The sequence below is a fragment of the Leopardus geoffroyi genome, chromosome B4, assembly GCF_018350155.1.
Source record: "Leopardus geoffroyi isolate Oge1 chromosome B4, O.geoffroyi_Oge1_pat1.0, whole genome shotgun sequence".
Taxonomy (NCBI): domain Eukaryota; kingdom Metazoa; phylum Chordata; class Mammalia; order Carnivora; family Felidae; genus Leopardus; species Leopardus geoffroyi.
In genome coordinates this window covers 36,014,881-36,030,803 of record NC_059341.1, presented here as the reverse complement: position 1 = coordinate 36,030,803, position 15,923 = coordinate 36,014,881, and the positions used below count along the sequence as shown (strand labels likewise).

At 47.8% G+C, this 15,923-nt stretch overlaps 1 protein-coding gene across 1 annotated transcript in view; it reads left to right on the top strand.

Annotated features, from left to right (window-relative positions):
- The window catches only part of WNT5B (Wnt family member 5B), a 106,258-nt gene extending 93,331 nt beyond the window's left edge, over positions 1–12,927 (top strand). The window contains exons 3-5 of the mRNA XM_045464547.1: positions 882–1,129; positions 6,281–6,573; positions 11,507–12,927. Coding sequence (XP_045320503.1) covers positions 882–1,129; positions 6,281–6,573; positions 11,507–11,965 — 1,000 coding nt within the window. The 3' untranslated portion in view covers positions 11,966–12,927. The remainder of the gene's footprint in view (positions 1–881; positions 1,130–6,280; positions 6,574–11,506) is intronic.
- Positions 12,928–15,923: the final 2,996 nt, after the last annotated feature.

Sequence of the window (15,923 nt, the reverse complement as noted above, 5' to 3'; positions counted from 1 at the left end):
AATTCCTATTTTAGAAGTCTGATGACCAGATGAGAAATTGAGAGATATGCAGGACTGTGCGTGGCTTTCTTTTGTGTTTTGAAGACTAATGTCATTGTCAAGTCAACATGGAAATGGCAGGCACACCCCACCTATTTTGCATGGTCTGCACCCCCCCCCCCCCCGCCCCGCTCACATTTTTATTCTGATGGCAAATTTAACTGAACACTTTACTCTATCTGGTAGAGGATGGAGCCAAAGGGAGAGCCCGTGAACTGATAGAGTGGGTTAGGGGATTTGTGGATGGGATATGGAAGTGAAAACATTTAGACTATGTTGTGATGTATGAAAATTGGCTTCTGTTTTCGAGGCATAAGGGGAGTTCTATTTCAAGGAGTTTTTCACTTTCCATCACATATCCTGCACTTGGGCTAAAGTGAACAAGTCGCCCCTATCCCTTGAACAAGTCACGTGCTCTCTTGTTGAGGTTTGGCCGTTTCTGTCCTCTGCTTGGAATCAATGTCCTCTGCCCTCTCTGTCACCTTCTCTGCCTGTCCCCCACCCTCCCCCTTTTAAGACCCGGTTCACACCATCGCCTTGTAAAAGCTTCTCTCCAGCTGTAAGAGCTCTTTCTCTATCTGATCACTGTGGATGCAGAAGTTCAAGTCTGCCTTTGGCATTTGACATCTCACGCGTCATCTGTGGCCGTGCCTCAGTTTTCCTCCGTTGCCCCTTGAAGGCAGGTGCTCTATTTTACCAATTTTTCTTCCCAAGCCCTTAGTACAGGGCCTTGTACACAGAAAGAAAGTGTGTGATAAATGCGTTGAATGAATGACTTAATGCTGCACATGGCATATGCTCACTCCTTGGGCTTTTTTCCGCTTTCTGGATCTCTGCTGTAGGTCATTAGCTGTGAACCCGGTGCAGAGACCCGAGGTGTTTATCATCGGTGCCCAGCCCGTGTGCAGCCAGCTTCCCGGGCTGTCCCCTGGACAGAGAAAGCTGTGCCAACTGTACCAGGAGCACATGGCCTACATAGGGGAGGGAGCCAAGACAGGCATCAAGGAATGCCAGTACCAGTTCCGGCAGAGGCGTTGGAACTGCAGCATCGTGGACAACACGTCTGTCTTCGGGAGAGTTATGCAGATAGGTAAGAGGCCTCCCAGACACCGCCTGGCTAAAGGAACTGGGCTTACCCGGCCTGGGTGCAAGTACCTCGGGACTGGCGCGGAGAGCCCTCACAAGCGTCCAGTTCTCTCGAGGCTGGGAAGCAGTGTGCAAGGCGACGGGGAAGCACTCAGGAAGCAGAGTCTCGGATGATGTGTGGGTGGCACAGCTCAGTGCTCAGCTGGTGCTCCGCTGCTGGCCTCATCCTGTTTGGGACAACCAAACTTCCTCACTCGAGGAAGGTGGCAGAACAGCCGAGCTGAGTTAGAGTGGATTAGCAAGACTGCCTGCCGCCACTGCCCTTCGCCCCAGCACAGGGCAGCTCCCGTGCTCCTGCTCTGGTGGCAGCATTGGGTAGAAAACCAAAAAAGCCTGTATGATTTTTGCCTCTTCCACTTGGACCCTGAGAGAGATAGAAACTTTGAGCCAAATTGCTGATAGCTATCATTAACCTGACCCAGATCCAGTCCTGGCTTTTTCATTCCAAAGGGGATGTGTGTGAAAGTGGGGGAAGGGGACAGACCCAGAAGAAAGAGGAGAGGCCACCTCTTCCTGGATTCCTGTCCCTTTCCCTCTCCCACTTGGACCCTCTGGCTGCCCTATTGCTTGGATGGAGGTGTGATCTGGGGTCTAATTGTTTTAGGTCCTTTTGAAATGCAATCCTCCTCTCCCTGGCAAGAAATTGAGAAATCCGGCCCTATTCTACTGGGTCTGATCCCCAGGGCCATAAAAGGAAGGTGTTAGAGCACTGTATTCTTCTGTCTGCCATTCTCCCAAAAAAGTTTCTCCTCCAAGGATGGCATTCCAGAATTACCTGAGGCTGAGTTTTCCCCAAAGAATGCTTTTAGCAGCAAGCAGGGTGTTTGGAAGACCTCTCCTTCCTGACCCTTTTCCCTACCTCCCCTGCCCCATATTGACAAGCGAGGACCAGGGGAAAGTATGCTCTGAACCTTGCTGTTCTCTTCCTTCCTTCAGTATTCACTCAAGGGCCATACAAGGAATTCTCATGTGTTCCTGCAACAGTCTTATCAGGCAGTTTTCCTAAAAAAGAATGGACTTGGGTTAAGTGACAATTGTTTGTAGTTTATTGATTCTTCTAAATACACTCGGTATATGGTGAAGTCTTAGCAGCACTGCCTGCTCTGGGTTCTGGGGGAGGAAAGTAGGAGAACCAGGTATAGAGAGAGGCATCCACTAATCACTGTAAGGGAACTCCTGTTTCTTTGGGACCTCATGTGTGCCTGACATTGGCTAGATCCTTTTCATGTGTAATTTTGTTTGAGTGAAGGCCAAGAATTGAGCTTTACTTCAGGAAAGAATCCAGATTTGATTGGGGGAATGACCTATGAAAGCAGATCCTACCATTGTCTCTGTACGCTATTCTGTTACAAATGGAACCCTCCTCTTGCCTTCTTTCCACAGTTTCTTTTTATAGCTTCCCTGCAGACAGACTTATACTACCCAGGAAGTTATCCTCCAGTCATCCCCTTGGGCCCAGGGTGGCTCCTAGTGAGTCTTCTGTCTGCTATCTTGTGTTACAACTTCCCAGAAAGTCCTGCCTTTTTTGAAGCTGCTGCAAGACTCCACCAGCAGAGGGCAGCAGAGTAGCTTGGAGGGAGCTACTGACACTGCCCCCAGCCTTGGTCAGGGGAACATGGGGGCACCTTCCTGGCAGTGGGTGTGAAGCAGAGACAGAGAGCATGGAACTGTCCTGCTGTCTCCTTCTAGGGGATAGATGGCAGGTATCTCCAGCAGTTCCATGGCTGCTGGTTTCTTAGTCTTTTTACTTGAGATGGTTTGAGTTTCCACTCTGAGTTGTTCCACATATAGAGAAACTCCCCACCTTGCTCGTCCATTCTGAAGCCCTGCATCATGTCTTGCTTTCTGGGAATGGCACTATGGTCTGTACTAACCAGGCCTGTCGGAGGACCCAAATGCTCCCCCTGAATGCAGAGCTACCCACACTCAGTACCTAATGATGCCCCCAACCAAAAGAGGCAGAGTAATTGCAAGGACAGCTAATCCGCCTGAGGACAGACTGGGATCTGAAACCATCAGGACAGACCAGGACCATCAGAGCACGTAGTGGCTGCAGTATTACGCTCAGTTGCAGGTACGTTATTTTGAAAGGCAGTTCTGGGAGGAGTGATTTGGCTCTGAAAAGCATGTTTCCTAAAAAACCGAGGAAGAAATCAGACATGTAGCCTGGAAAAGAGAAAACATAAAAGGCGTATCAGTTGTTTTCAAAAGCTGAAAGGCTGTCAAACGGAAAGGGATTAGACAGTGTAGCTCCAGTGGGTGGAAGTTATAGGGAGGCATTTTTCAACTTACTGTAAGAAAGAATATTCTGGTGAGTAGAGTCATTAATAGATGATGGGATGGGATGGGTTGCCTTGAAAATCCAGCCTGCTCCCCTGAAAAATGCGTGAAAGGAAGACTCACGGTGGGTGGGTTGTCATTGGGCTGCAGATCAGAGGCTCCTTCCTGTCCCAGAAGGCCCAGTCAGGGGCTTGAGGCTCCATTTTAGCAAGACTTCTTAGACATGGCTCCCTCAAAGAGGGGCCTAGGCCCTTCTCCCTAAAGGCCTTTTGGTCACCCTAGCATCCTGGTTGCTCATTCTCATAGTCTGACTACCCTAGATTAGATAAAGCTCCAGTGGTTTCAGCACTGAATACATGTCAAGCTTGATGGCTGAATCATGAGAGTGACTTCCTGCATCACCTGGGTTTTTCTTGCGTGGCTCCTAGTCCACATCTGACCAGAAGCTGACCCCTGGTTACTTGAGAAACACTGACTTGCCCAGTCTGGTCTGGTTGCAAGCTTCACCGTGTCCTGCCCAGACAATTGAGAAGTAGGGCAAAGTTGAGAGATCACTCTAGACCTATTGATGAATGCAGGCCACTTCCCTGTCCACCTGCCAAGACAGGATTATGGGATGTCTGCTTCTGACCACAAGACTCAAGAGAGGAGGAAATGGAGAACAGAAGATTCTGCCTAGTTTAATCCCTGAGATCAAGATTGGATCTCAGATTCCTGCTAAGAACTTAGCCCTTTTCTTCCATACCTGAGTTTTTATCAGTGGTATTTATTATGACAGCCTTACTGAAACAGAATTCACATGCTGTACAATCACCATTTTAAAGAGTACATACAGGTTGGTGTATATTCAGAGGATTGTGCAACCATCGCCACTGTCCAATTCCAGAACATTTTCGTAACCCTATGAAAAAACCTGCATACCCGTTAGTAATCACTCTCCCTCCCTCCCCTTCTGCTGAAACCCTAGGCCATCACAAATCTTCTGCCTCTATGAATTTTCTTATTATGGACATTTCATATAAATGAGATCATACACTATGTGGTCTTTTGTATCTGGTTCAGTACAGATGCCAAATGCTAGGGGCACCTGGCTGGCTCAGTTGGTGGAGCATGTGACTTTTGATCTTGGGGTTGTGGGTTCCAGCCCTATGTTGGGTGTAGAGATTACTGAAAAATAAAATCTTTTAAAAAATGTTAAGTGATTCACTCAGTATAATGATTCAAGGTTCATCCACATTGTAGCTTGTACCAGCACTCGATTACTTTGTATGGCTAAATAATATTCCACCGCTTGGATAATGCCACCTTGAGTTTACCCATTCATCCACTGATGGACAATATGAGCTCTTTCCATTTTTTTGGCTATGATGAATAATGCTTCAGTGAACATGCATGTATAAGTTTTTGTGTGAGTGTATTTTTATTTATCCTGGATATATCTTAAGAGTGGAATTGCTAGGTCATATGGTGATTCTGTGTTTAACCTTGTGAGGAGCTGCCAGACTGTTTTCCAAAGCTTAAGGTTCCCACTAGGACTACATGAGCATTCCAGCTTCCTCATATCCTCACCAACTTGTTACTAGTGCCTTTTTTTTAAAAGCTTTTATTTTTTTTAAGTCATCTCTACACCCACTGTGGGGCTTGAACTTACAATCCCGAGATCAGGAGTCACATGCTGTACTCACTGAGGCAGCCAGGCACCTTACTATTGCTTTTTTGATTATAGCCATCCTCATGAGTGCACAGTGGTATCTCACTGTGATTTTGATTTGCATTTCCCTAGTGGCTGAATATTATTTTTTCATAACATTTTTTATTGAAGTGGAACATAACAGGAGTTTTTTGTGTTTTTGTTTTGTTTTGTTAATCTCAGTAAGATCTCTTTTTAAGTTTATTTATTTTGGGGGTGGGGAGTGTGCATGCAAGTGAGGGAGGGGCAGAGAGAGAATGAGAGAGGGAGAATCCCAAGCAGGCTCCATGCTCAGTGCACAGCCCATGCTGAGCCTGATGTGGGGCTCGGTCCCACAACCCTGGGATCATGACCTGAGCCGAAATCAAGTTGGACGCTCAACCGACTGAGCCACCCAGGCGCTCCTACATCATATGAGTTTTTAAGTGGTTAGAGGAATACAGTTCAGATTTTCTACTGGGAGTGATTTGGATATTAGGAGAGACCATGCTGAGGGTCCTATAGATGTGGTTTCCCAGTGCTCATGAGTTGGGAGGCAGTGTGGACCCCATAGAAGACAGAGGGAAACAGCTTGGATGATCCTGGACATTGTAATTCGGGTTCACTTCTACTCCTGGTCTTTGCCACTACCTAGCTAGATAATGGCAGCAATAAAAAAGGCAGATGCATGGCCCGTAGAGTGGTGAGAACTTGGCATCTGTGAGGGAGAGGTTTGTGTTAGGATACAGTCTTACTATTGGTCCCATGATTGCTACTCTGTCTCATCTTCCTCCCACAGGTTCTATAAACTCCTTAATGCCCACTGTCCCCTCCACTTAGGTCTGCCTCCTAGGAATCTGCTGGCTACGTACCCTTCCCTGGAATGGATGTTAGTGTGGGCCAAGGCTGGAGCGGTTCATTCTACTGTGTGTCTTCACAAGGCCGAGAAGGCAAATTTATGCTCATTATCAGGAGAAGTTTCTGACCATTAGAGCCATGGGAAGTGAAAGGTGCTTCTCCTGACATCATTTCCCCTGGAGTATTAAGGCCCAGGCGATGGTGTTGGGTCCAGGAGAGACAGAAGGAAGGAAGGGGCCTTCCCAGAGAGCTGGCATCCTTCACCACCTCTCTTGCCTTCTCTTGCAGGGAGCCGGGAGACGGCCTTCACCTACGCAGTGAGCGCGGCAGGCGTGGTGAACGCCATCAGCCGAGCTTGCCGCGAGGGTGAGCTCTCCACGTGTGGCTGCAGCCGGACAGCGCGGCCCAAGGACCTTCCCCGGGACTGGCTGTGGGGCGGCTGCGGGGACAATGTGGAATATGGCTACCGCTTTGCTAAGGAGTTCGTGGATGCCCGCGAGCGGGAGAAGAACTTTGCCAAGGGGTCGGAGGAGCAGGGCCGAGTACTCATGAACCTGCAGAACAATGAGGCGGGTCGGAGGGTAAGCTGGAGCTCTCCCACCTCCACACATACCGTGGGGTCCCTGGTTTGTTCCTGGGCTGAGCCAGGAACAGTGGCCTGGCTGTGAAAAAGGGGGTAGGTCTGACCATGGTGATTCTTACCTACCGTGGCTGACCTGGATTCCTGCATTAATGCCCCATTCCATTTCACAAGGCTCTGTTTCCCAACGGACACATGCAGGTGTAATTTTTATAAACCTCATTTATTTTTCACAGGACATCTGTCCCTATGGGACTTAGGAGGCTCCTTGCCATCAGGATTCCAGGCATACAGAGTAGAGGTCTTGTCTGCCCTTCCTTTGTAACGTGAGCAGATAGGATGGTGGGAAGTTTAGGCCATTTGACCTAGCCAAGGGTTTATGATTTGTTGGAGGCTCAGGTAAAAGCAGAGCTGACTTTTAAGAGCTGCCACCATGCGTATCCAGAAGCCCAATCCAAAAGCACACGCAAATGCTAACATTAAACACAGTTCTGTGCATGAGTGGAAGCAGGATGGGTAACCACCTTCTCAAGGCTGTGTCACCAATGTGATGTGAGACGTGACTGTTGGGTGAGCCTCTGTTTCAGTGGAAACTATAATGTGGGGTTTGAGGTGAGCGTGGTTTATTGCACATGCAGAACATACCTAGGGCGATGGCTCTAGCTTTCCTTTGTGGTGTGCTGAGGAGCACGGGCCTTCTCTGCCTGCCCCTCGCTCATGAAGGCCTCACCGCTGAGCACATGCTCTGCCTCCCCTTCCCTTTGCTGTTCCCGACATGATCTGTCTCTGCTGCAGGAAACCAGAGGGCTTGCTGGGGCAGAAGCTCTCCTTCTGCCGGTTTGGTACATCCCATGTGCAGGGGAGTGTGGATGTGCGTCCAGGTCCCCTCCTAGAGAGGTCTGAGGTCTGAGCACTGGGTGGTGGGAGTCCCTCCTGGCACAGGGCCAGGGGACTGCAGACCTCTTAGGAAACCACACAGACTTCTTTCTGGGAGCTCTGTCTGCACTCAGGTCTGCATCAAGCCAGTTTGCAAGGTACTGTAGGGACACCAGAGATGAACCCATGAAACAGTGGAGCCAGCAGCTTGAGAAGAAATAAATTGAGAAATTTAATGTTGGTTCATTGGTGATTCAGCAATAGGATATGGATGTATTTCTTAAAAAGTTTATCAACTTAAAAAAATCAACTCATGTTTCATAGGAACACATATTCAATAAACGGAACTGAAATGTCTTTTATAGGAACTGGGATCTGTGATGTTGGCTTGGTAGAACATGGTGCACTTGTGTAAACTTAGTATCATCAATAGTGTGATGTCAAGTTGAAATTAGAATTGGTTACTTGGCCAGTGTCTTTCTTACAAAGCCCATACCCGGAGGCTGAATCTGGGGTTGGGGGGGTGGTTATGGATCTGGGTGTGGGGGGTGGTATTAATCTGTGGTGATGTTAGGAATTCTGGGTGTTGCTCCAGTACAAACCAGAGCAGAGAGAGCGGCACTGTCTTAGATGACCTTCCATTCTCAGGGCATCTCCGGGGCCACTTCCTTCTGCCGTCCCCCAGGACTTTGTCTCTGTTTGGCAGTCTGCTTGCCAGTCTTTGCGTATCTACCATGAGACATTTGGCAAAAAAGGTTAGGATCTTCACTTTATCTCCTGAATGCCCAGATTCTATCCATTTTTCAAGATCCCACTTCAAACAGCACCTACTCCTTAAAATCTTCCCCACCCCCCATGATTAGTAGTCTCTCTGCCTCTGAACCACAGTAGAGCAGTTGCTATGTTTCTTGAGGTATTCCTTACTCTACCTCATCCCACTGGCTGTGATTTCCTGAGGACAGGGATTCCATCTATAGCTCTTTGAAACAATGCTCACTGTGCTTTACATGAGTGGGGGCATGCAAATGTGCAGAGCAAAGCCCCCGTATTGCCTCCTAGGAAGAGGTCAAATTCATGGAAGGCTGTTTCCCGTCTCTGCTCTGTGCTATCCTTGGGGCGTTGTGGCAGATGCTGAGGTGACTAGGCATTCATCCTAATCTGGACTCCATTTCAGTCACAGTCTTGACCCCACTTCTGCTGGCTCCTCATTTTATTGCCCTTAATTGTTTGTTTGTTTGTTCTGGCCCTTATCTTGGCAAACCTTCCTTCCATCTGCCTTGTTTCTCACTTACACACCTTTCCTGTCTTCCTCTGTCTGTCTCCCTGCCTTTGGGCCCCCTTCCTCCAGTCTCCACACCTCTTCCACAGCCTTTATCTCTCCCTTTGCTCCTGTCTGCTCCAGGTTGGGAATTCCTGTCCCTCTCTATTTTTTTCTTGCCTCTCTGTGGAGCAGGCCTCTGCCATCAATCACCATCTGAGGCCAAAGGTATTCACCTCCCACCTCCTCACACCTACACAAACAGTTCCTTAAGAAAGACTAAAATGGCGGCAGGGATCGAAAATTTCCTGCACTCGTATTCTACGACCAATTAAAGATTTTACTTTTAGGTAATCTCTACACTTAACGTGAGGCTCAAACTCACAACAGCCCCACGATCAAGAGTTGCACACTCCGCCGACTGAGCCAGCCAGGAGCCCCAAACCATTTTTTTAACAGACTATCTAGGATCTGACATGTTGGCCACAGAATAAATCTTGGGCATACTTTGCAAGCAATTTCTCTTGGCCTTTGAGAGTCTCTAGTAACCCCATTCTAGACATTGATGGCAAGAACAGTGGGTTGATACTGCCTTGTCACTCAAGGGCTTAAGCATTTTCCAGATAAAAGCTGCCTAATCCTTGTGACATTCCTATCAGTTACCAAGCTCAGTCACACCATTAGTGCAGAAGAGGGACTTAGGGCTTTGCCAAGGAGCAAGATGTAGAACCAAGAAAATATTTTAAAACTTTGTTGCTTTTTCAGTTAGCAGAAAAGGCCAAACATTGAGATTTTCCCCCCTTTTCCTGTAAGAGGAGCTTATATATATTATCAATAGTAAACTATTTGAATATACAAATATTACAGTGTCTCCATAGATGAAGGGTGGAATGAATGTCTGCATAGTGAAGATCCGTGACACTCTTCCTCTTGGATTTGTTTTACGAAAGCTCCGTTCTTACTCTGCGGAGTCGTCTCCGGCTCTCCTTCCCCAAATCTCCCTAAGTGTTTGCTTCCAGTAGAGATGCTTATCCTGTTCCCTTGGTCACTTAGTGGTGGGGTATACAGTTTTAGGCCCTTAATGTTTCCTCTTTCCAGCAGCACCAGATGCCTGACCTCCCTCTCCAAACCGAGGACCATTTCCAGAGGAATGTCAGGCCCCGGCTCAGACTGGGGGATTTGTGCCAGAAGAGGGTAATTGCAGACCCTGTCTTTGAAGTGCCTGTTGGAATGGGGTGTTGGTTCCTTTATGCCCTGCGCCTGGAGCTGCCAGCCAAGTGCTGGTTCTTTAACGCTGGGGAGGAGGCTCCTTCCTTCTCCACCCTAAGCTGTTTTTAAGCCCCAAGATTGGAGTGCAAAAGTGCTAGTCATCCTGACTCCCTTCTGGGTGGCCCTGGCCAGATTACTGAGCCTCTCTAGAGCTTCAGTTCCTCCACCACAAAATAGTGGGGATAATTCCACACCAGAAAAAAAATCAGGAAGAGTTTTGACAATAGTAAGATGAGCTGATGATGGTTAAGCTATTTCTTGCACCTGCAGTGGTCTCTGCGCAGTGCTGAATAAAGACACAATCTGGGGACTCTTGAAAAGAAATCCTAGAGAAACCCTTGAAAAAATGAGTCCCGACTCCGTCCATGACAATAGCTGTGGCATAAGAAAATGTTTTGTAGCGGGATTGCATTTTTATCTTGCCATCTGTACACCCGGGCCTGCCTCCAGGGCTATTGGACACAATGCATCAGTATGCTTTCATTGAAAAGCACTTTGTAAGCAGCTTTTTGGTCTGCGCCTGCTTTTAAAATTTTGAGTTGGGATAACCCAAGTTCAAATCCACTCCACATTGTTGTGGTTCAGTGGCTTCAGGGATTTGTTTTCAAATACATCACCTCTGTTAGTGGGCCCACTGACCTACTCTTGCAGTGCACAGGGCCTTACCTCTGCCTCCACACTCAGTCCCTCCGGGGGGGGGGGGGGTCTGTGGGTGCTGTGGTGCAAGAAAACGGTCTTGTTCACAAACACCGTGTGGTGTGTGGCGAGGCCCCTGTGACTGTGGAGTTGAGGACCAAATGTTAACACAGAAAAAGGGACTGTTTAGTTCTTAGGGGATTTGGCAGAGTCAGAGAGAGCTTTTTGCTAACCAGGGCCATGCCAGCAGTTTCTGTGACAGGCTAGCAGTACGACTGGATTTTTTTTTTCCCCGATTGTATTCTATATGATGCAAAAGCTGGACACTGTTTGCTGGTTTGTGTTGTTTGTCTGAGACTTTGGTCAAGATAGAAATATCCCTGTTTTCCTGATGGTAAAGATGACACATTGATCATAACAAGTTTCAAGTAATAAGCAATGGGAAAAAGGGAGCACCTGGGTGGCTCGGTTGGTTAAGCATCTGACTTTGGCTCAGGTCATGATCTCACGGTTTGTGAGCTCGAGCCCCACTTCTGTCTCTCTCCACCCCTCGCCCGCCCCTCACTCATTTATGCCCCCTTTCTCTCTCAAATAAAAAAAGCACAAAAAAGAAATGGACAAAGTAGAAAGGGCAAGTGCACCAGATGCCATCCTTATAGCTGATCAGACACAGACACTGCCTCCCCTGTGTTTTTCTATGTGGTGCTCCCTTTATCCACTTTCGATTTGGGTGACTGAGGATCCTGGAAAGATCTTTCTATACTTTTGAAAAACTAATCCTCACCTCCCCAACCATTAGCCATCTTCAGTATTTGGCCTGTGGCACCCCCAGCCACCCTCTTGACATCTTCCAGCAGCATGCTCCCTCTCATTGCCTTCTTTCTCCTCCCCTCAGGCTGTGTATAAGATGGCAGACGTGGCCTGCAAATGCCACGGCGTCTCAGGGTCCTGCAGCCTCAAGACGTGCTGGCTGCAGCTGGCCGAGTTCCGCAAGGTGGGGGACCAGCTGAAGGAGAAGTACGACAGCGCGGCCGCCATGCGCATCACCCGCAAAGGCAAGCTGGAGCTGGTCAACAGCCGCTTCAACCAGCCCACCCCGGAGGACCTGGTCTACGTGGACCCCAGCCCTGACTACTGCCTGCGCAACGAGACCACAGGCTCCCTGGGCACTCAGGGCCGCCTCTGCAACAAGACCTCGGAGGGCATGGACGGCTGCGAGCTCATGTGCTGTGGCCGTGGCTACGACCAGTTCAAGAGTGTCCAGGTGGAGCGCTGTCACTGCAAGTTCCACTGGTGCTGCTTCGTCAAGTGCAGGAAATGCACTGAGATCGTCGACCAGTACGTGTGCAAATAGCCAGCGAGGGCCCACTCCTCTGGCCTCGCCTCTGCTCTGCCTCACAAAGTTTATATTATAGAAATCTATATAAATCTATTTTATATTTGTATAAATAAATGGATGGATGATAAATAATTAAAAGAAGAAAATGGAAAGGAAAAGCTTATTTAAGAGACGCTGGAGATCTTTGAGGATTGAACTGTGCTGGTTCTCTACTCTGGGTGGGTGGGGAAAGGGGATTCTCCCCCGCCCTCTGGTGGGTCGTCGCAGTGGGTAGGGACTCGGGGATATTCACTGTCAGGCCACCACGGCCTCGAGGAGACTCATGGTGGTTACATGGAGAAGATGCTTTTGTCTGAAGTCTGGAGTCTTTGCTGGGTGGACAGCCGCCCTGTGACCCCCGTCGTTAGCCAGGAGGCCCTGTGCAAGGTGGCAGAACTCAGCTCAAACCATCGCATCCTCAGGGTCTTGTCCAGAAAACTGACCATTTCTGTAAGAGGCCCAGGGCTTGTTTACCCTTGGGTTTATGTGCACCCTTGCAGAACCCACAGTTACAGGAACGAGGACAGGTCCCATGTCATCTCTGACCGGTGGCCACGAAGTAGACCTGCATCTCCCCAGACTCCTGGGCCTGACTTTCCAGCGAGAATTATTCTCCCTCCACAGTTCACTAGCTCCTGCCACCCATTCCCTGTGCCGAGGGGAAAGCGAGTCCCTTGGCCTGACTTGTTAGGAGAGATGTGAACGGAGTATTTGTGCCACAGCTGCAGAGAGCCGGGAGCGTAACTGGACCAAGCAAACATTGCACTGTGCTCCCGCAGGGAGGGGCAGCTGGGGTGTTGCTGTCACTTCCTCCATCACGGGGGCCCCACCAATGACAGGACGTGTGGCCAAGTCAGGCTCCGCTGGCCCGGCACCGTCTTTTCATCTCTGCCCCAGATGTACAGTTTCTCTCTGATATTAAATACCCTTCACTGGAATTTCTCTCCCTTTCCTTTTTGGACACGCGATTATGTTTCATGAGTCTCCTTTTATGTTTGATCTGATCCTTAGAACCCTGCTCCACGGTGCACGTATGGGAGAAGGTAAGGGCATGGAAATGCTTTAGAACTCTAGCCTGGTGGTTGGAGACAGAATAGTATGAAAATTAAGTAAGTTTATGCATTTAAGCACTTTCCCCAAGGGTTAGCCCAAAGTTAAATACTCATAAATGATAGCTATTAGTATTACTATTATGAAAAAAATATCACAATTATAAGCAAAAGAATTCAGAGATTTCAGTTTAAACATCATGTCTACCTTCCCTTCTTCCATTTTACAGCCCACCCAGTTATCCCTGGTTTGGTCACTGGGTCCTTGGTAAAGCACAGGTGATGGGGACACTCTCTGCAGCCTTCTCTATGTTGTGATCTCCTGTCTTGGACTCCAGGATGTGGAGACGGGAGAGAGAGGGAGACAGAGTTCAGGGGTGATCCACAAAGGGAGATGTTATATTCTAGAACGGGAGGAAGTAGTTATGGGGAGACACATTGATCCAGGTGCAATGGAGTGGCTAGCCTGCAGGTGACCCAGTAAGTAACCACATAAAAACACCAGTTTTATTCTAGAAAAGTTTACTTCTGGGGAAATAATGGAATTAAAAGAGTTAACTTAGGTTGTAATGAACAAATTATATTGCAAAACAATGTAAAAGAGGTTCTGTCTGAGGGTATTCATGGCCATGTATACTACTTGTATCTTCAGTGCCTAAAGAAGAACCTTCTGACTCGACATCAAAGAACACCATACCTAGGGTTATTTCACGAGTAACTGCTCCTCACACTATTACTCAGATTCCTTTGGTTGACATTTTCAAGATGAGTAGTCCATGAAAGAAAGAGATTGAACTCATCTGGCATACACAAGATCAACGCTGTGTCCTCATCTTCATTAGTTGGCATTTAGCCAAACTAACGTGGTCACACAGACCAGCCATGATAATAAGGGTTTTGAAACACTGGCTGGCATTATTTCCTACATCACTGTTGTAACTCCTGGAGAGTTACCTTATGTCAGGTGCTCAAAGTGTCTAAGAGCTGAAATCCAATTCATGTTTAGAAACTTCAGGAAATTAGGTGAGAGTGACTGGTCCACAAAAAGTGACTTTCACGTTCGTGAAAGGGAGATAGATCGTCCCTGTTGTGTTGAGGTTTTCCTGCAGAGTCATGGCAAGGGGATTGAGTAAATATTAAATGTTTTCTTGAGAAAGCAAGTCATATGTTCCAATACCAATGTGACTGTTGCATCCGTTGACCACCAAGGTTAGGAAAGATTTAACCTTCAAAATAGATTAGGATGGAGTAATAGTTACATGCTTGTTAAATCCTGATGAATTGGCGGTTGTCTGTGTTGTGACCAGTAATGCTGTAGGAATGTGGCTGGAAAATACCAACCTAAGAAAATGAGATTCTGCTCAGAACCACACAGTGTTAGAGCAGGAACAGAAGGTGGCAGTCAGATCTCCTGCTCCTGGGTTTCCAGATAAGGGCCTCCAAATCTTGAGTAGGTCCCAAAGTCTAGTGTGTGTAAAAATGCAGAGGCCTGGGCCTCGAGCATCAGAGATTTTTTATTCAGTTGGTCTGGAGTGGAGCCAGAACAACTGTCTGAACCTTTAACAAGACCCTGAGGGGATCCTCTGCTGGTGTTCCAGACACTACACTGGACCTATGGTCAGTAAGAGTGAGCCCAACATCCACAGGGATACAGTCATCTGAGTCGTCTCAGCAACGCTGTGCAGGATTATTTCCTGGTACCTGAAATTTATTATGGTTAACCTAGAGTCTAACTGAAAGCATACTGCATTGGATGTAATGCCTGGACCAAGCAATCCTAACCATCTCAGGGATCCTTTTTATTGAGAGGGGAAAGAACATTCTGGCATAGAGCAGAACCGACTTGCCCTGGGATGTTCTACCTCCCTCTTCTGCCTAGGACTGGTCGGGGGAAACCTACAGATCTATTACAAATACAGTACGGTCATATTTGCTTAACTGTCTGCATGTATTCACCTTGTCTTCAAGATAAAATTCGGAGAAAGGTATGTCTGACTGTCTCCACTTAAAAGTAGATAAGCGGGGGGCGATGCCTGGGTGGCTCAGTCGGTTGAGTGTCCAACTTCAGCTCAGGTCATGATCTCGCAGTTCGTGAGTTTGAGCCCTGCGTCGGGCTCTGTGCTGACAGCTCAGAGCCTGGAGTTTGCTTACGATTCTGTGTCTCCTTCTCTCTCTGCCCCTTCCCCACTCATACTCTGTCTCTCTCTGTCTCTCAAAAATGAATAAACATTAAAAAACTTTTTTAAAAAAAGTAGATAAGAGGGTAGGAAGGCAGTCACAACCAGGGTTAAGATGAGGGTGGGCCTACATTCATAAAAGCGTTCTGATGCAAGTCTCTCAAGAACTTGGATTTGAAACCCTAATTTGGAGAACTCAGTGGTCATCCGCTGCCTATCCTCTGAGGTCAGAGACAAAACCTGCTATTTGTATTAAAACCCCAAATTAGTTATTGCTTCTGAAATTCTGCTCTGCTCACTGTCTTACTTAAGCTTTGTCATTTGCTGGAGTTCTAGGAGCTAGCAAGACATCTGTGGTTGAGATTGCTCCACGAGATACAGATCTCACAGCTGCAGTAGCTTATCAAAAAAGAAATCTATTTCTTGGGCAGAGAGCCACACGATCCAGAGAAGGTGGAAGAAAATAGTCATTTCCATCTTAAAACAGGCTCTGACGCATAGCCAGACCCCACTGACACTGGTCACATGTATTTTGGGAGAACTTCAGTGTGTGTATGTGTGTCTGTGGGTGGGTGTGTGGGCATGTGCATGCGTGCTCATGCACACCCATGCACACAGGAATGAATGTTTTTCATTAATTTGGGAGGAGAGATGGGGAGGCACTTGAGGCAAGGAAGCTGTAAAAAAAAAAAAAGTAAAAATAACCAT